This window comes from Stegastes partitus, unplaced genomic scaffold, assembly GCF_000690725.1.
Source record: "Stegastes partitus isolate 25-593 unplaced genomic scaffold, Stegastes_partitus-1.0.2 Scaffold128, whole genome shotgun sequence".
In the NCBI taxonomy this organism is placed as follows: Eukaryota; Metazoa; Chordata; class Actinopteri; family Pomacentridae; genus Stegastes; species Stegastes partitus.
In genome coordinates this window covers 270,976-291,907 of record NW_007577859.1, presented here as the reverse complement: position 1 = coordinate 291,907, position 20,932 = coordinate 270,976, and the positions used below count along the sequence as shown (strand labels likewise).

Below are 20,932 nucleotides of genomic sequence, written 5' to 3'. Positions count from 1 at the left end.
ATTTTTATATTTATTGCGGTTCTTTACAGGACAGAACACAGGCTCCTCAACCATACATAACATTTACATACTAATGGGAGTCAGTTTGGATGATGGGTTGGAATGTAACAGCAGGGAGCAGTCTTTCTGCAGGCCTCATGGTGGCACTACAGCAGAGGTGACCAGACGACCTGACAAAAAACACTTTACAGCACATTTAAAACAAGATAAGACAAATACTAGAAACAATCAGTGCAAAATGGCTGCCGCAATAGTGACTAAGATTGTTTTGATGTATCTCCCCGATTCCAGTCTGCGTGTCTGTAGACAGGCCTCACTTCCAACTTAATGCCAAATCTTAAGAACTCAGTGCTTCCCTTTTGTTATTTTTAAGCCTACCCACACTTTGTGGTCATGCAGGCTAATCACAGCGATGGAAAAACTGAAACCAAAGGAAAACACCATATAAAGTCAGCTGCATTAGTCACTACTTATTACGTAGATGCAAATTGCAGTTAAGTAAAAGTGTACTGCTACAATTAGAGGCTTCAGCACCACTTTGATGACAATTAGCCTCTAGTATTTGTTTTAAATACTGTACATTTTGTGCAAAATATTACCTCTATATGCAATAAAATCCCACTGATATCCTACATCAGTTGTTTCAATAGTGTTTTCGGGATTTCCCCGTACTTTATAACAGGCTTTCCTCAACAACAAAAAAAAAATAGGAATAACTATTTATAGTTACAGAATCAATCTACATATAGTTGGACCATTATACCCACTGACACAGGATCAGGATTAGGACTACAATCAAATAAAATGGGAGCCTAAATGAGATGCTCTACTGTGCAATTGATATGATAAAACTTTAGGACCTCTGTGCTACAACAGGTATCAGATCAGGTCATCAGAAGTGAAGTGTACTGTCGGATATTAAATTTCACCATGCCAACCTCACCGCTCTGATGAGTAAATAGCTACAGCACAGGTACGTTAGTGTGTCTATTATCGCTTAAAGGACGGTGATAAAATCCCTCTGGACCAAGTATGGGTTTAGCTTCCGTATTGTCATGGCAAGATTAATTTGATTCAGAATCTTTTTTTCATCAAAAAGGGACAGAATTGTATTAAACATATGGCACGGGACTGGTTTACAAACTAAATATAGTGTATCACCAAATTGAGATGAATAAATACAGCCGTGTAGTTGCACCATAATCAGTGACATGGTTTTAGTGAGGCTCAGATACAGCAATTGCATCAGCAGCAAACAAGCTACATTAGGCAAAGCGTCCCTCTTCGAGTCGCACCCCGGCCGCAAAATAATCTTCACTCATATCTCCTTGTTTTTCGCAATGTTTCAAATCCATACCAGTATTTACTGTCATTGCTGGCTTTCTCCCAGATATACACCAGAGAAGTACAAACTGTAATCTTGACTGTATTAAAAATCATTATAGAAAATTCTTTTTTGGCTCCAACTGCACAGAGATAATCAATAAACACTGACGCAAATCCAAGTTGAATTTCTGCCTTTAAACTGCAGTCCAGAATGAGATATTAAAAATCTATACGGTGAGTTCAAGCCTGTCTCTCCCTGGTTGGCTCACCACCATCAAAGCAACTCTCACTTTCCACTCACTTTACAATCCCTCCCCCCCTCTTCCATATTCCAACCTTCACAGATATAAGTCGTGTGTACCAGTTCACACCTGGCAACACAATGAGCAGCACTAAAATGCATAACACATGAAGATGAGACGTTTCAGCAAGTAACGAAAAACATGACTTCAGTCCTGGCGGGCCTCGGGGTTACTGAGACATGATCCTGCATAGAGTTACCGTGAACATTTGCATGAATTATTGCAATGACTATGTTATTCCGTTATTAGATTGAAACTACCTGGGTAACACACGTACAAGTCAAAGACAAAAATAATATGGGGAAAAATGACAGCTCCTTTGTATATACCTGACATAATGGATGTTGAGAAACACGTTTAAATGTACCTGTGCGCTTCTAGTTCATTACTGAGGGAAATCATCACCGCATCCGCAGTGACAGTCATGCCGTCTGTGTTGGGCATGTATAAAACTATGCTCCGGGAAAACTTCTGATCTCCGACAGCACACTGATTTGAGCAGTTCTGTCAGGTGGAGCCAACTGGGGGAGACAAAGTGTAACACCTGGAGGAAACTCGGAGCTGACTCAGAGCTGTATTCTGCTGGACCTGGGAAATGGCCTACAGGAAAAGGAGGAGTGGAGGAACTTGATAAACAGATTCACTAATACCATGACAGAAGAAGGCCAGAGGAGAAAAACAAACTTATTTTTGATGTGTCCCCTTCGTTCTCGGGCTCTTCTGCTCACACAAAGTCTGTTTTATCTGTATTTGCCTTCTGGTGCTCCAGTGGTGGTGAGCTCCTAGGACTCGGACTCAATTCTGTGAGCTGACAAGACAAAAAAATATATAAATATATATATAATTTGAGCATGGATGCAAGCGTATACTGTAAGCTTTAGCAATGTTGTAATTAGCTACATGGGTCTTGGGTAAAGGGGGCTGCATACTAACATTGCTTGGGTATCCGTAGCGGTTCAGTGTCTGCAGAGATGACTTGGTGCATGACACCTCTGAACTGGTACAGCAGTTTTAGACTCTTCTCCTCTCCTACGCAAGGGTCGTAGAAACCCGGCAACCCCGCCTGCACACAGAGAAACCAGTCATATGCAGTGTATGCATGCAGATTTGTAGATGCTTAAAGGGATCATTTTGTTTCCCTGAGTCAGTACTTCCCCAGTTTGGAGAAGCAGACAGGAGAACCAGCAGAGAAGCTAAGCAGTGAACAAGGTCAACAGCAGAGATAGTTATGTACACGTATTTTGTTAGCCATCAAAAATGGCCCCCTTAAAAAAAACTCTATATCAGTTTAAGTACAAATAGAATATTTACTTTACCTTTAGTCAGCCTTTTCTAAAAGTGGAGGATTACAAGAGTTGCTGGTCTGCTCTTGCTTTAACCTGTTGGTTTTGATTCCAACTAATGTGTTAGAATACCGAAGAAACGCAATACCACAAACTAACTAACCGATCGAAGCAGCAGTAGACCAGTGTTCTGTGAGGTGAAACTACTGTTTGCGCCAACAAAGTCTTTAAAGAAACCAATGTAATGGCTTCATTTCCCCGTCAGAAAGGGCTGTCTGACAGCAAGATACCGTGGCGATAAAACCACTTTACCTTGCTGAACTAAACTGATATTGATTTTTTTCTTTTTTTAGGTGGGCTTTTTTTTTTTTTTAGGTGGCTATAATACATTTTGAGGCTGATTCCGTCCGCAGCAATTCATGTCATCCACTGTAGCTAAAACACTACACATTGGCGATTGCAGTTTACATCCCCCCCTTGGCTGATGATGCTGTGGCCTGTGAACTCATCCATAGTTCAGTGTCCCAGCTGCAAACATCACACCCTCAGTCTCTGATCATCTCAGGAGACTTTAATCATACATCGCTCTCTACCAGTCTACACACATACTGCTAGCATGTGGACTGCCCAGCCGGAGACGGTGGAGCCTTGGACCTGCTGTGTGCGGACACCAGGGATGCATATTACTTAATTATTTTTATTTTCTTGTACTTTCTTTCTATATTTTGCTGTATTTGCTGCTGTGGAGTGTAAATTTCCCCCAATGGGGGATCAAGTAACCACTTCATACAATCACACTTTAAAGAAACCAAACTAACTCTTTAAGTACACACTGTTGTCTGATTAGACACACCTTTGAGGCCTCAGTGAGGATGAGTTTGGAGTCTTTGACCAGGCACTGCAGAGGCACAGTCACGTCGATGACCTTGGCTTTCTCCTGCTTCTGGCTCGTATCTGACACAAACTTTCCATACCAGGCATTCAGGATGATCAGACCTACATGGTAATACACAGTGTGTTATATAGATTCATGTAACTTTGGGTGTGTGTAGATGTATATGAATTGACACTTGGCTGAAAACAGAGAGCAATCCAGACACACTGAAATATTTCACAGAGACGTTAAATGTAGTGCTTGTAAAGTAGGTGTAGTTAAGAGTGTTGGTCCGTGAAGTCCCCCTACCACCATGTAATTCCAATAACTAACAAGCTGTGGCACGATAACAACGCCTTTGACTGTGTTAGCTTGAAATCACTACTACAGTGCTATTGTTCTATCTTTAATTGTTAGTCTGAGCATCAGAAGTGAGTACATCCACGGATTTGCGCTTCAAATAATCACAAACATAAATATCTGATAACCATGACCAGAAAGCCATTAGTATGCGGAGACCACAGCTTATATTTTTTGCCAAAGTGCACTCTGGTGTTTCGTGCATAGATTTACACACTTAAGCTACAGAGACGGGCTGTACCACCATCATCACTTGCGTCACAGCAGTGGATGATGAAAGTCCGACAAACAAGATCCTGACGCTGACAGCAACCATAGCAAATGCATTTGAATTACATATTTGATTTTTTCCCCAAGTTTGGACTGGCTACAAACTAAAAAAAATCTCAGTTTCTCACTCTAGAGTAATGTGTGTGTGTGTGTGTGTGTGTGTGTGTCTACCCTCACCCATCTTAGATTCTTCTGCTTCTATGATTCTCCTCACAGACTCCTGCATCAGCAGAACCTGCAGAGGAGCCAAGGGAGAGAGGAGGGGGGAGGAGAAGGAGGAGGGGTGGAGGAGAGCGAAGCAGGACAGGATGGTAGAGAGTTTTTCAGATGAGATTCAGTCATGAGTTCATAATGAGGAGAGCTGAACTTGGAAAAGATGATCAATTATCCCCACACACAATGAGCGACTGTGTTTCTGCATGTGAGTACTCACAGCAGACTCTGCCTCCTGCTTCTTCTTGGCGATGTCTGTGGCAGAGCTCTTCCTCTGCAGCTCCAGCTCTCTGAGAGGCACAAAGACAGAGAAAGCAGACATCTACAATCACCCGCTGGGATTCACTCTGGAGGCTCTCTCTGATGACAGTGTAAGCGTGAAAGAAACTCCTCTAGTAATAACAACACCCTTCACTAAAATGTTGCATTTTTTTTCTCCTAAATCAGGAGCTGCCTTTATCTAATAGATGAAGTTTTGTGATCTAACTATTAAAGTGTATACAATAAAACAAACTGGAACGTTAGGGAGAGGTTGGTGATTCTGGGTGACTGGTGAGGAAAGAACACTCTCTTTTACATTCAGTAAGAACAGTGATGAATTTTTATGATGACTGAAAACAAGACTGGAACCAAGATTTTCTACTACTGGGACAAAGGGAGCTGCTGGCTGAGGCAGAGCAGATGTACTCACTGCTCTTTCTGTGCATGTGTATATGGGATGATGACGAGTCTGTGGATGGCCATGTACACCAGCAGGGGTCCGACAGTGGCGTAGAAGACAGCACTGGGCAGAAGCTGATCTGTCAGGTGAACTGGAAACAGGTACGTTTGACTTGCACGCGCCAACCTGCACAGAAAACACCGGCACAAATGTGAACCCACACATTAGATAAACCTGCAGTGAGACAAGGCCACATGAAAAGAGCAGGATCAAATTTTGGTTTGGCCAGTACTTGATCTTGAGTGTGACTCCCTGTGGGACACCAATGCTGACAGTGGCTGACAGTACACTGTGTCGGCTGATCTTCCTCTCTGCTCCATATTCTACCACAGTGCCAAACCAGCCTGTCCTGTAAAGTGAGGAGCACAAAAGAGAACAGAGACCATTAGAGAAATGAAGCTAGGCGGCTACCAAAGACAACAACAGAGCAACTTGCAGAACCGCTACAACTGAAGATTAAAATGTTTTGGGATCAAATACATGAGTTTTAACAACTTGTGCATTTTCTTTGACTAATAAATTGCCTTTTACATTATTTTCTGCATTTCTGCATTATTAATTTTGCATCAGTTTTTAAATTGTATGTTATTGTCTTAATTTTCCCAAATCTGTGATTTATCTGTAAATTACAAATGTGTAAAAAGGTATTTGCAAGTTAAACAATTAAATGGCTTATATCCAAAAAGGCAACATTCTCATGTTTTTGTTTAAACAATTATTTAGACATTATTTTTAAAAACCCAAAAAGTATTAGATATGTAAACTGTCTCCTTGAAAATTAGGATTTTTCTAATGACGTCAAGGAGAACAGCAGGAACAGCATTATTATGTCATAATAACTCAACTATTTTCTTGCAATAACTAAAAAAAACAGTCTAGTCGTATAAAGACTACATCTAAACCAGGAAGATAAGCAATTGTTTATTGCCCTCTTTGTTAAAAAAGTTGTCTGTTGCATGCTGCTGACTGCACCCAACAGTGATGTCAGACTGTATTCACACCCTAGATTAGGCTGATCTTACACTTTTGACATCCAGACATAGGCGTGTGAGTGATGAAAACTTTGTCATCAAGAGTATCTGTGACGCTCTGGTCATCACTTTTTGTGACTGCATGGACAGTCACCAACTGCACATGTGCTAGAAAACCAATATGGACCATTTTGATTAGATTCTTAGTGCTCATGCATAAAAATACGTAGATGCTGATCTACTGTGCATGTATGGAAGGTGTCCTCCAGGTGGACTCCAAGCAGACTAGAAAGTAGCATAATAAGAACAATTTAATGTCTGTGGTATCCACAGTTGTTCATATATGCGCCTGCAAGGAGTGTCACCAGTTCCTTACATGTCAGCATGTTAGTCCTCAAGTCAAACCACCAACAGCAAAATCAGGATTTTCAGCTAATGTTGAGCTGCTTTTTACAATGTACTGACATACTTCCAACAATTTTTTTGTTTCCCACTGGCATATTTTGTTGTTGTTTTGTCTTTTTAACCATTTGATTCAAAATGGAAAAAATTGAGGACATCTTCTACAGACACACGTACTTGACAGAGCCTTTAACTTTGGTCTGGTCTTCATCCTGGAACTTGTACTGGTAGCTCATCATCAGGTAGGAGTGAGGCACACCCAGCTGGAAGCCACAAGAGTAGTGATAAAGAACAGGCAATGAGTAAAGACTAATATTTAGAAGGAAAAATGAACAAAACAATAAAATCCTGACATAATGTGGCTGCACCTGCATCACCCGCATTCGTGAACATGCTTATGTTTGTGTGTACCTGCAGTGCGAGGGTAAAGTGGCTGCTCTTGGTGTCTCGGACCAAGCTGGTAGTCATGGCACTGTTGGGCCCCCAGCGCCACTGAAGATAACCCATAGTGTTCTGATCCAGGTGGCGTGCCGTCATCAGAGAACAGCTTGGCCGCAAGCCTCGTGGAGAGAACTGCAAACCACACTGGGCTGTCAGGAAGCTGGAGAGAAAAATGATAGAAAGGCGATATGAAGGGATTCATGTGGAAATATTATACTTTAATATGTTAATACTCATAAAACTCAGTCTTACCACCGTGGAGTGAGATTGCGAAACACCTTTAACCCAATGAGAGGTCCCAATATATCTCCGGCACCTAACTCCACCTGCAGGGACGAATGCAGACCAAAATACAAAGAAGGAGGTAATTATAGAAGGAAATTTAAATCACATCAAAAAAAATGCAATACTCCACATATTGAAAAGACACTCCAAAGATAGACGAACTACTGCCTCTTACACACAACATGCTTCACTGTGTGTATGCATGTGTGTTTGTGCATACCTCTCCCCAGCCCTTGGCCGACATAACTCTGCGTACGGTCATGTTGATGTTGCCCCCGCCATTCCCATTGTGCGTGGAGAGCGAACCAGACAGCACTGCTGTGTCAGAGTTTGTCAAAGGAGCCTGAAGAATGACAAGAATATGGTGTACTGATAAAACATAGAATATCAAAGTGATCTTGGTTTGGGTCAGCATATGATGGACAGTAAACGCAAAGCGAGAGTGTTTGTTGTACCTCGATGGACTGGGAAATATGCATCTTGTTGATTTCAATATGAGGAAAGCCTCCTCCTGGCATCTCTTCAAAGTCCTCATCATAACGGTCAAACAGGTCCGTTGCATCCACACCAACGCTGATGGTGCCCTGAATAATAACAGCGCGGAAGAAAAAGATTGACAGGATTAATTAAGAAAAAAGGAAAACAGTGAGCGACATAATGAATTGAATGTGGAAGCTGATCACAGTGAAACCGAGTTGTGCTACACAATGTAATAACATAAGTAGTAAAGCTAACAAAGGATTGAGAAAGAGTGACGGAGTAAACCTTGGGATTTGTTCTTTGCTGCAGTCTTCTCTCTTCTCTTTCTCTCTGTAGTCTTTCATACTCCTCTCGTATTTCTGCTGGTGTCCTCTTCCTCTCCACCACCTACACATCAGCATAAGGTACATTAGATGAAGATAAACAATGTAGCAGCAACACCACTCAGATATAGAACTAGTATACTATGTTAGAAAACACACCTCCCAGCCTTCCACCTCCAGCCCTTTTTTCCCAAAGATGTCATAGATGGCTCTGGAGTGAGCATCACTCAGCACTGAGGGGAGAAAAGGAAACTACAGTTCAGTTCATGTACATGTTTTGTGTGTTTTCATGCCCTGGTTTCTGAAGATACACTTTAATGTCAGGTGTACTTTTTTTAAGGTTGAACTAAAACTCTTTTCTTTGTATCTATGAGTGACTTTACCTTCATAAGCCTGATGAACCTGATTGAACAGTTGTTCAGCTTGTCTTTTCAGCTCTGGGTCTCGATGTTTGTCAGGATGGTAGAGCATACATAGCCTCCGATATGATGCCTTCAGCTCCTCCAATGTAGCCTGTGAAAGGGGAGAATGCAAATGTCACTTCTGAGTAGGTATGCAACCAACAAATATTTAGATGACTGATGATTCTGCTAAATGATCTGACTTAGTAATTGTTCAGTCTGTAAAATGTCAAAAGAGGTAAGTTCTTCAAGTTGCAAGTTCAGTTCCTTTTACTAGAAACTGCAAGACAAACTAAAGCAGTAAATCATCCCATCTGAGGGACTGGAAACAGCAATTCTGTTGACTTTGCCTGAAAATATACTGTGCAAAAAAATGAAAAATGTTGTCCCACTCTTTCTGGAGGGCTTGGAGAAGTTGGCAGGAGAGAATCATGTTGTTGGACATCCAGAGCATCATCTGGCAGATTGTGTCACATTATAGTGTCTGAAATCATTTTTTAGACTGCAAATGTTGAAGCTGTGGAGATTTAGGTGCCTGACTACCACACTAACCGACATGCAGCATCCGGCATGCCCACAGCCTGTTCTTGCTGTCTCTTGCCATCTGTGGCATCATGTCATTTGAATAAAGCTGCATTTTAATGTGGCCTTTTGTAATCACTGGTCACAGGAGTGTCTGTGTACTGGTCCTGCCACTGTCTGATCATTGTCCTTTAGAGCCACATCTGACTAGTTTGTGAAATAACTCAATGGTCTGGAGTTTGTCACTAGTTGAACAGCTCAAAAACTTTTTGTGCTCAATTAGCAAAACTGACCAATTCTGTAATTGAAACAAGAGCAATTAGATGTTTACCCTTTCCTCTAAGCCAGAAAAAAAGAACATTTGCATGATGGGTTTACACTTTTGTTCAGTGTAATTGTAATTGCTGAATCATTTTTACACTCAGATTAATGAATCCACTAATGACTTCAGATCCACTCCTGAGAGCTGCTGCATCAAAGCGTCCAAACTGAAGAAACTGAACAGCACATGAACAGTCATCATACATTAAACATGCAATTAAAAGTGTTACAATGCTCTGCCTGTAAGGCTATGATCTGTCTCAACAACTCCCTGCTGCTCTCTAACGTTATCCAGCTGAACAAGCAAAGACTATGCTCGTGCCTCTTAGTCTCCTCAGTTTATATGCACACTGAGATTTGAGAAGATGCTAATAGATTGAGGCATAACACTCTAGTCGACATCACCCTCTCGTGGAAAGACACATAAGAGTAAAATACATAACAAGCTTGTAGCATCAACCGGTCTCAACCTCGACGGATGATGGTGCTGACTGAGGACCATTATTTAACTGGAGGATGAGACACCGACTGCACTCCTCTCTCTCTCAATGACACACCTGCCCGGCGGTCGAGGCTTAAAAGGTCCGCTGTCGTCGGACTTCACTGCAAAACACAAAACAAACCGTACCTCCTTCCTGACGTTGAGTAGAGAATAGTAGTCCTGGTTATTAAACTCAAATTCATCATCCAAGGAAGCCGCCATGTTTGCGTTTGGTCCAGTTTGGTCCCGCCCACCGCCTCAGTGTCCTGGACGCTCATTGGTCAGCGGAGGAGGAGCGGAAGTGGTTCTGCTGCCCTCTGTTGGATCGTCCTAAGCACAGCGCCGAGAGACGTGACAACAGGAGAGAGGCGATGACAGGAGAAGATACAGTCGTCCTCAAATGTATTCATACCCTCCCATTAAAAAAGGAAAAAAAACAAACAAAAAAAACAGCATTGAAGTAAGTCATTGAAACAAACAAGCATGATGGGACCCATAAACTAATATTTTGTTGAACAACCCTTTGAGCCAATCACTGCAATCAAGTGTTTTGTGTAACTCTCAGTCAGACTTCTGCACCTGTTGACAGGTGTTTTGATTCTGGCCCACTGCTCATCAGCAAAGTGCTCTAATTTGTCCATGACAGTCTTGTTTGTTTTTATAAATTATTCTTTTGAACAACAATTCAAAACCAATGTCTTCTTTCACTAAATTATAATTTAGCATTTTTTTAAAATTATTTTTTATTATGACTTTTTTCAGTTTCTAGTTATTTGAGTGACTATTGTGAATTTTACCTTTTCTTTAATGGAATGGTATGAATACATTTGAGGACGACTGTAAGGCTGAACAGGCAGCAGAGAAGTTTATCACTTTATAATGTTTCATCTCAGTCCATTTTAATAATTATTAAACATTTTTCATTTTCTATTTCTAAAGACCATGAGAAAAAGGTTAATTTGAATTTAACCAAATTACTTTGAATTTAACTGTTTTATCAAGGTTAACAGGTAATAATTTAAAATGAAATGAAATTCAATTTTATTTACATAGCGCCAATTAACAACATATGTCATCTCAAGGCAGTTCAAAACAAAAGTTTATAATGGAGTCCCTTTGAACAAGCACTTGGTGACAGTAAAGGAAAAAAAATCCCCTTTACTAGGAAGGACAAAAAAAAATCCCCCCAAAAACAGGCAGGCCAGCTATCTGCCTCAATCAGTTGGGGTGAGGGACGGGAAATTTCAGTGTAATAAATAAGTAAGTAAGTAAATAAAAAAACTGAAATAAACCTACACATAAAAATGAAAATAAATAAGGATAAAGGAATGATATCGCCTTGACACATACTAAATAAAGATAGCTGGTAAAAGCCAGAGTTGCACAGTGTTCTGAGTGGCCAGGACAGGCCATCACCAGGCAGGAATTCTGCACTGGCTTCCTCTCTAATCAGTCCTTGGAGGAGACAGCTGGGAGTGTAGCACATTTTTATTTTGTGAAGGCTCTCTTGCAAGTTCCCCCCTCCCCAAAACTAGGGGAGGCATATGGACAGAGAAGGGTCGACAAGCGGCCCAGGGAGTTGCAGACTAGCGCTCCTAGGAAGCCCTGTACAACAGAAATGTGAAGGCCAAAGAGGACCAGTATCAAGGACCATAATGGAGTTTTGCATTAGTTCAGGCAGGAATGGAGTCAGCTAGGCCTAAGGCCCTTTCCTGTCCAATCATTCACTACTTATGTCCGGTCCAGCCCACCCACTAAGCGCGCTTTACAACCGAAGCAGCGATCTTCAGCTCTGGCTGCTCCACCAGCCTCTACTGAATCCGCAAATCATCGCAACTGTTCATCTCCTATTCAGAGATCTCTCAAGCACTTTATAAAACTCAGTACTTAATGGGATTTGTTCTTACATTCTGTCTCTGATCATGTCCGGGAAGGCTGATCCATCTTCAAATTAGGATTGGATCGTTGACACCAAAGCAGGACAGCCCTTGCAGGGACCGACTCCTACATCTGTGTCGCGGGGAAAATCCCTTCCATCCTCATCAGGCCCATTTAAAAATACAGTAAGAGCTTCTTGGCAGGCGAATCCAACCTCCAAACAACGTAATTCATCAAGCACTTTTGATTAGTTTTGACTACCTCAGTTTCAAAACTTCAAATCCACTTCAGAAAACGTCGGGCGCCCCATTCGGTCGGTCCACCGGCACCAGCTCCCGCTGCTCCGGGAGTAGGCCAGATCGTTCTCGCTCCCCATCTCTTCTCGTTGTACCTCCCCAATGCGTCCACCAGTCTCTTCTCTGAACGCCACAGACTCTTAATTCAAGCCCCGAAATCCAAGTTTCTTCAGCGCCGCTACCTGCCAACTTCCACAACTTCCGGGTTCAAGCCCACTGTCTCCGCCCATTGGGATGACGTCACAGTCGAACCGCCGGACCCCTGCAGCTCCAGAACCTCCTGCTGGGGTGGCCCTTTTCTTCAGCCGCAGCTTTGTGCCCTCACCTCTGTAACCACAATCTGGCAGGTAATTACATTAAACTCATTTTTGTTGATTTCATCGGAACCAAGCTGGGACTGTGTTGACATTTCAGTAATTCTCAAGGTCACGATTTAAGGCCTTCATAGAATATTACAATGACTGTGTTTGAGGTAGCTTTTGAAGCTTGTAGATAAAACCCATATCAGTGTGGCATGGTTGGCTTAATTGCTCCTCATGACCAAGAGGCTCACAGTGCCAACAGTCCCATTAGCCTGTGCTCTCTTTCTTTTGCCAACAGAACCACAGATCTTGCCTTTTGTTCTAGTATAGCAGGTACAGATGGGGCTGCAAGGTGGCGCAGTTGGTTAGCACTGTTGTCTCGCAGCAAGAAGTGTGGGCATTGGGATCTTTCTGCGTGGAGTTTCCATGTTCTCCCCGTGCAGTGTGGGCTCTCTCCGGGTTCTCCGGTTTCCTCTCACAAGTCCAAAAACATGTTGAGGTTAATTGGTGATTCTAAATCTGTAGGTGTGAATGTGAGTGTGTCACCTGTCCAGGGTGTCCCCTGCCTTCGCCCTAAGTCGCGACCCTAGTGAGGATTAAGCGGTGTATCGATAATGGATGAAGAGCCAAGGCATCTTTCTGTGTGGAGTTTGCATGTTCTCCCTATGCCTGTGTGGGTTTTCATCGGGTACTTCAGCCTCCCTTCGCACTCCAAAGACGTGCTGAGGTTGAATGGTGATTCTAAATTGGTTGTAGGTGAGAATGTGAGTGTGGCTGGTTTTCTGTCTGTCTGTGTTGCCCTGTGATGGACTGGTATCGTGTTCTGGGTGAACCCTGCCTCCACCCAAAGTCAGCTGAGACAGGATGGATCACGATCAGATTCACAGTGGGTCACAGTTGTACAGGCACTGAAATGGCATAACCTTCTTTTATAATGACATGCTGAAATCCCTGGTTGTCTCAAGGTTCTTATCTAATGCTGCTCCCTCAGCTGATTTTGGGGGTCTTCTCTAATAACAAATGTTTCTCAGACGTAGCACCAAAGGAGCACTAATTTGTGCCTGCTGGCTTTCAACCTACCACTCTGTTAGAATCTATTCTGCTTCCTGCAGGAAAATAAATTGTGGAGGAAGCAATCATTGTGGTTTGAGACAACGAAGCATCAGTTAACATTATTAGTGATCGCTTCTCAGTCACATCCGTGCCCCAATGTTTCCCCATGCAGCCTGCCTGTTGGTGTTCAGTCCATATGTGTCTTGGGATGTTTCTTAGATGTGGGGAGTTCATTTCACACACTTCGAAATCCTATCCTTTGTATGACCTTGCTGTGTTTGTCTTCTTTTAAGATAAGCATAAGCAATCCAACAACCGTAGGCTTTCAGAACTGATTAATATCATTACAAAGGTGCTCTGATCTTCATTGCCAGCGCTCATATGCTTTCTATCCCTTCTTTTTAATGACTTGACCTGGAGTGGTTAACCAGTGTAAGAGGACATGAACCTCTGTTTGACATGGACTCTAGAATGGGCCTGTCCAGGCCTTGGTTTGCTCGCTCCACATCCCATGTCAAAGCTGTGGTCTCTCTCCTAAGCTACACAACCCATTTTTTCCACTCATCCTCTTCAGCATATGAACAATTTGTCTGCCTGAATTCCATCAAATATTGTTCAAAGGCCATGAATACTTCATATTGCACATGATGTGTCATAACTATATATAATTTGGGCACGGTTTCATGTCAGTTCCCTAATTCATTCTCCAGCTTTACTATATTTACTCTGTTGTACGTCACCATAACAGGGCCTTGCCAGATCTTCATCTGTTTGATTTCAACATGCTGCTGATCCCCTGCATTCAGATGAGAAGGTCCAGCATGCTTGCATGAGTTCAAAGGAAATGTGACACGCTTGTCGCCATACATAGGCTAATTTAATTAAATTCCCTTTCATTACAAGGTGACTTTGCTCATTTGTTCCCTTTGGAAACGTAGGTTTAGTGTGTGTAAAATGATGCTTGCTCAGATTGTTACAGAACATTGCCTGAGCAGAGTTACTGCCAAACACAAATACATGTCATTCTGAAAAATAATGGTTAAATCTAATGAAGTGTTCTGTCTGAACTGTTTATAAGCCCATGACGGAGCATGCTTTGTGTTTGTTTAAGCACCCAAACTTTGCATTGGCACCTAAGGCAAAACCATCAAGAATTTCATCAAACAATTTTCTTATTGCTCGTGATGAAGTGTCTATTGCAGGTACATACCACTACCATTTTATCACCCAGGCCTATTAGAAGCTATTACATTTGTTACAAAAAAAGTCATCTTTTTGCTTTCCCACTTCTCAACTGTGATTGGCAGAACACCCATCCATCCATTATCTATACACCGCTTAATCCTCACTAGGGTTGCAGGGGGGCTGGAGCCTATCCCAGCTGACTTAGGGTGAAGGCAGGGGACACCAGTCCATCACAGGGCCACACTTAGAGACAGACAACCAAGCACACTCACATTCACACCTACGGACAATTTAGAATCACCAATTAACCTCAACATGTTTTTTAATTGTGTGGAAGGAAGCCAGAGAACCTGGAGAGAACATGCAAACGTCGTGCAGAAAGATCCCGGTGTCCTCACTGGGACATAAACCAGCGACCTTCCTTCTTGCGATGCAATGGTGCTAACCACTGCTCCACCTTGCAGCCCTGGATGAACAACCATTGTTCATTAACAGGAGTGTTTAACCAGGTGAAAAATGACTTTATGATTTAAGTATCAACACATAATGACCACAAAAACAAGTTATGGTGGAAGTTTATTTCTTCTAAATGTTAGTGTTCAAAGCAACCGATAACATTTCTGTTCATTTCACCAAAATTCACAAAAAAAATTTAAATTGTGACAGTAATACTCATTCAGAATGCCCCCTTTACCTTTGCTGTTCATTCATTTTCATACAGCTGCACTTCTACTTCACCATATTTCTGCAGGTCATATTGAACTTATATTGAAACACATTTATCTGTAGATAGTAGAGGAGATTAAGATTTTACACCAAATCTATATAAATTTATAGAAGAGGGAACATTGCCACCTGTGAAACTGAGCTGCAACATTAAATACTGCTCATGGTAATACATCAGTAATAATAAGTCAGATACATAAAGCAGGACAAGAGGCTACAGCAATGACACTGACATTATTTAATGTTGTTTTTTTTTTTTCCTTTGATGGCTTAGGTACATCTGATCATATTTTAACATTTTGGATGTAGGACTTTGATTTGTAATAGACTTAGCTGTTGTCAGCATGTTAATGAATGATCTGAAAACTTACACCTACTCCTACTGCACCTAGAGGCATCTCCAAGTGCTGAGCAGGGATGACCATAGCCACCACTGAAATCTCACTGGCCACTCTAGATCTGGTAATACACCACAGGATTATTGTGACTGATGTGGTCACTCCAACACCCACAATGTTAACTGTACCTGTATTAGTCTGCGATGTGAAAACAAAGTGACAAATAAACAAAACACTTTAAAAAAAAAACCTGTTAGAATTTGGCCACAAAGGTGCCAGAAAAATTACTTTAAAAAACAAACAAAAAACAGTTGAATACCATAACACTCAAAGATTGTAAAAATTGTGAAAGTAATGACAAATATCTGTTAAATGTAGTTAAACAATGTACTTTTATAGCATTTGTAATAATACTGATTTTTGATGTGAACACAAAAGTCTACATGTCAATTCATATTTTAAATTTCAAAAAAGTCTAATAAAAAAGATCCTGGAAAATCTATTTAAAAATTATTTACCTTTTTTTCAGTCCTTGACACACACAAACTTCCCTTCATATAATGGCAAATGTCTGTGAAACGATTTGATTTTTTGCTGATTTAAATTCAGATTCAGATCTAGACATTGATTACACTTTAGTTTTGGCTTGTTGTTGTTTTTGTGGTTGTTGCTGTTGTTGCTGTTGTTGTTCTAAATGCTGTCATACCAGTCAATATCTGTAATTTAACAAAACAGCGTCATGTTTTACAGTGCATGTACATCAGATAGCTGGTAACTCACTATATAACACGAAATGTCAGTTTATTATTTCTTAGCTCTCATACTGACATGATTTTCAAATAGCTTATGTTCTACAACAGCATAACAAAATTACTTTCTGTGGCTCCATCTTGCCACTTGAAAATGTCTGGAGGTACCCTGGTATAAACCGATGTTGGCTGTTTTGGATTTTTTATTCTGAGCAAATGAAGTAAAAAAGTATCTATTGTGTCATTATGCAGACTGAGCTCCATACATACTTCACATGAGATTGACAAACACTCAGAAGTTGTATTGTAGGTTAATTTCTCTGTTAATATAAATTGTCATTCATCCTGCTTGAATCCTGTCGATCACAAGCCGTGTGCCTCCGAGGCGCTACGCACAGCATACGTAGCCGAGGACGAACCATTGAAAAACCTCTGTTTTTTCCATGAAGCGTGTCTACGGAGAGGATTGTCTCTGTCAAACACAAGGCTTTGGTGCAAAGGCGATATTCTAGCCCGAGGCGCGGAGTGACAGTGTGGGTTGGAAACGAGAACATAATGGTCCCAGTTAAGCCCTGCTATTTAGAAACGGGATAACCTAGTATAAAGCGGTTGAATTATAAATAGCCTATCGGTGAGGATATTGTAGGGGCTCGTTATAAACTCAACTTTCCGTATAGGGAGGGGGCGGGGATATCGCAAGCAGTGATTCCTGCCGGAGCCGAGAAACATAAGGGGGACATGCGGTTTTCTAAATTCCGTGCCTTAGGTTTCCATCTGACCTGTCATCGCTCGAGTTTAAAAGGAAGCAGGTAGTGAGTGTCTGCGAGCCTGTGTAGGCGCGCGTGGAGCTGTCCTTTCAGCACCGCGAGCTTCAGCACCACAGCGAATGACAGCACCCGCCAGCCCACGCGCATGCAAGAAAAAAAAGTCTCTTTCAGGCAGCGCTTTTCATTTAAATTCAAGAGGGGTTCATAATTTATGGCGAGACGCGACCTTACATCGCATTTTCACAACAGTCCGCTGCATGTGAAGAAATGAGCGCGCCTTTTGTGAGTTTGTGTGTGTGTGTAATGTGGTTGTGTGTGTGAGTTTGTGTGTGTAATTATATATATATATATATATACACACACACACAGAGATATGTGTGTGTGTGTGTGTGTGTGTGTATGCCTGTGTTGCGCGCGTTCGTGTGTGTGTGTATGTGTGTGAGAGAGAAGATGATGATGAGCATGATGATGATGCTGTGGGAGGCTGTCAAGGTGTCCTCGAATACAGACGTCGTTCAGTGACGTGAGAGGGGTGAGAGAGAGAGAAAAGGGAGACAGAGAGAGAGAGAGAGAGAGAGAGAGAGGGAGAGAGTGCGCGTGAACATCAGGGGGGCGTGGACAGCGGGAGTAAGATATGGGAAGCCAAAAGTGCTGTAATTCGCATGTGCATGCACGGGATACAAATCAAAACGTTGCTTTTGACATCATCAAAAGCAATAAATACATTTTTTAAAAACAGGTCATTAGAGCACAATACAAACCAACCATATTCCAATGCTTGATGGTTTAAAAATCAATGCTGCTTTGGTTTTTGGTGGCATAAAAAACAACATCTTAATACATCTCACTTGAGTACTGTAAAAACTGGAGTTGTGCCAACTTTTGCACCTTAAATAGCAGTGCTCTTTTCACTTTTGCCATTTTAAAAACTTTCAGGTGCTTTAAAATTGGCACTCTTTAATCTTTCGATGGTGTAAAAATGGTGTGTCTTAATACATCTCACTAGCGCGCCAAAAAACAGTGGCAATATGCCAGCTTTTAATGGCACAAAAAAGGGCACCTGTTCTGCTTTTGATGGCTTAAAAAGTCTCAGTCCATCTCCCTGGATAGTTGTTAAAAGTGGCAACATGCCACTTTTTTGATACTGTAAAAACTGAAGTACGTTCAGCTTCTGACAGCATAGCCTAAAGATTAGTGTCTTTATACATCTGGAGCGCTGTAAAAAGTGTCGGTTTTGCAGCATTTGGCAGTGTAAAAAGTGGTGTTCCTTCTACTTTTGATGATATAAAAGCACCATCTTTATCCATATCAGTAGAGTGTGGTAAAAAAAAAAAAAGCGACATTATGCCAGATTTTGACACTATAAAAAGCAGTGGTCTCTTGAAAAAGCAAGGCAGCTTTGGCAGCATAAAAAGTGGCACTCTTTTAGCTTTTGATGCCCTACAAAGCATCATCTTTACTACATTACTTTTATAATTTAATACATGTCACTGGAGCATTGTAAAAAGTGGCATTGTGCCAGTTTTTGACCATGTAAAAAGTGGTGCTCTTTTGACTTTTGATGGCAAAAAAGTGGCACACTTTGACTTTTGATGCTGTAAAAAGCAGCGTCTTAAGACATTTCACGAAAGTACTGTATAGCGGCATTATGGCAGCTTCTGACTGCTTAAAAAGTGGAGCTAGATTTGCTTTTGGCACCGTAAAAATCTGCATCTTGGCAGCTTTTGTCAGTGTTCAAAAAAGCAGCATCTTAAACCATCTCATTGAAATACTGTATAGTGTGGTTATGGCAGCTTTTTATGACACAAAAAATGACACTTGTTCTGCCTTTGACACAAAAAATCTGCATTGTAAAAAATCTCACTGGAGCACTGTAATAAGTGACATTATGCCAGCTTTTGACAGTGTAAAAAGTGGTGCTCTTCTGGCTTTTGATAGCACAAAAAGCAGCATCTTAATTCATCTCGCTTAAGGGTCTTGAAAAGCACCATTATGGCAGCTTTAGACAACATAAGTGGCGTCCTATACAGTCTCACTAAAGCACTGTATAGTGTTGTTGTGGCAGCTTTTGGTGACATAAAAAGTGGCACTCTTTCTGTTTTTCATGATGTAAAAATCAGCATCTTAATACATCTAACTGAATCGCTGTAAAAAGAAGCATTTTAAGAGTTTTTGACAGTGTAAAAAGTGGTTCTCTTTCTGCTTTGTACGGCAAAAATAGTCACTCTTTTGGCTTTTTAATGGCATGAAAAGCAGAATCTTAATAAATCTCACTAAAGCATTGTATAGTGTTGTTACAGCAGCTTTTGGTGGCGTAAAAAGTGGCGCTCGTTCTGCCTTCGACACTGAATATCAGTGTCTCAATTCATCTCATGAGAGCACCGTAAAAACCAGCAGCAATTGATGTCGTGAAAGGTGCTGCTCGATCTGTATTTGACACTTGTAGTTCATCTCGCTAGAGCACCTTAAAAAGCAGTGTTATGGCAGCCTTTGACACATTTGACACAGCTTTTCATGGCCTAAAAATCAACGCCTTTAATACATTTCACTGGAGCACTGTAAAAAATGACATCATGCCAGTTTTTGACAGTGTAAAAAATGTAGCTTGTTCTTGGCCTAAAAATCACTGGAACACTGTGAAAATCGGCATTGTGGCAGCTTTTGAAAGCATAGAAAAAACATCTCACTGAAGTACTGTATAGATTAGATTAAATTAGATTAGGTCTCTAAGTGTAGCCCTGTGATAGACTGGTGACCTGTCCAGTGTGTCCCCTGCCTTCACCCTAAGTCAGCTGGGACAGGATCCATCCCCTCCGCGACCCTAGTGAGGATTAAACAGTGTATAGATAATGGATGGATGGATGGATGGATATTAGATTTGATTACACTTTATTTTTTCACCTCCAATGGGGAAACTCACTTGTTGCAGCAGCACAGACACAGGAAAGAGCACCAAAAAGAGTGACAGGAAGAAATAGAGAGCAAAGGAAGTATAACTAGGAAGAGGTGAGATATGCAATACAATAGAGCTATACACACACTATATACACTATAGATCCATATAATAGAAACTATGATTTAAAATGCTAAAAGATAAATAAAATAAAATATGGTACCATATGATATTGCACACAAGGGAGACATATGTATGTATGTATGTATGTTATGATAGATGTATGGTGTTGTTATGGCAGCTTTTAAAAACCAGCATTGTATCAGCTTTTGACAGTGGTGCGCTTTTTCTCTCGATGGGGAAAAAAAAGTGGCACTCTTGGCTTTTGATGGAAAAAGAGCAGCGTCTTAATACATCTCACTAAAGTACCATACAGCAGTGTTATGGCAGATTTGGATGTCATAAAAAGTGCTGTTCATCTGCTTCTGACATGTGTAATACATCTCACTAGTGCACCGTAAAAACCAGCGTTGTTGCAGCTTTTGGCAGCCTTACAAACCAGCGTTGTGATTTTTCTTTTTCTTTTTTTTTTTTAGTGGCGTGCAACGAGAGATGAATTGTGGCACTCTGTACATCCCATACCAGCGGAGGGATGGAGGAGAACTCCGCGAGTCACCATCACGGATCCCCGCCGTCAGTCCTCTCCTCTTGGTCCAATAGTGTGTCTGAACGCGGCAGGCTCGCCCCCCCACCCCTTCCTCTCAGCCCC

General features: G+C 41.5%; 1 protein-coding gene across 1 annotated transcript; it reads right to left on the bottom strand.

Moving 5' to 3' along the window:
- Nucleotides 1-1,771: 1,771 nt before the first annotated feature.
- Nucleotides 1,772-10,227, bottom strand: LOC103354980 (dnaJ homolog subfamily C member 11-like). Its single transcript, XM_008278610.1, has 16 exons — nt 10,124-10,227; nt 8,635-8,764; nt 8,411-8,484; nt 8,214-8,315; nt 7,904-8,032; nt 7,669-7,791; nt 7,416-7,489; nt 7,134-7,323; nt 6,900-6,985; nt 5,582-5,698; nt 5,320-5,475; nt 4,849-4,918; nt 4,593-4,650; nt 3,765-3,907; nt 2,562-2,691; nt 1,772-2,436 (listed from the first exon to the last, which is right to left on the bottom strand). Exons 1-16 carry the CDS (start codon nt 10,196-10,198, stop codon nt 2,411-2,413), a joined length of 1,683 nt encoding a protein of 560 aa, XP_008276832.1. The 5' UTR covers nt 10,199-10,227; the 3' UTR covers nt 1,772-2,410.
- Between the last annotated feature and the right edge of the window lie 10,705 nt (nt 10,228-20,932).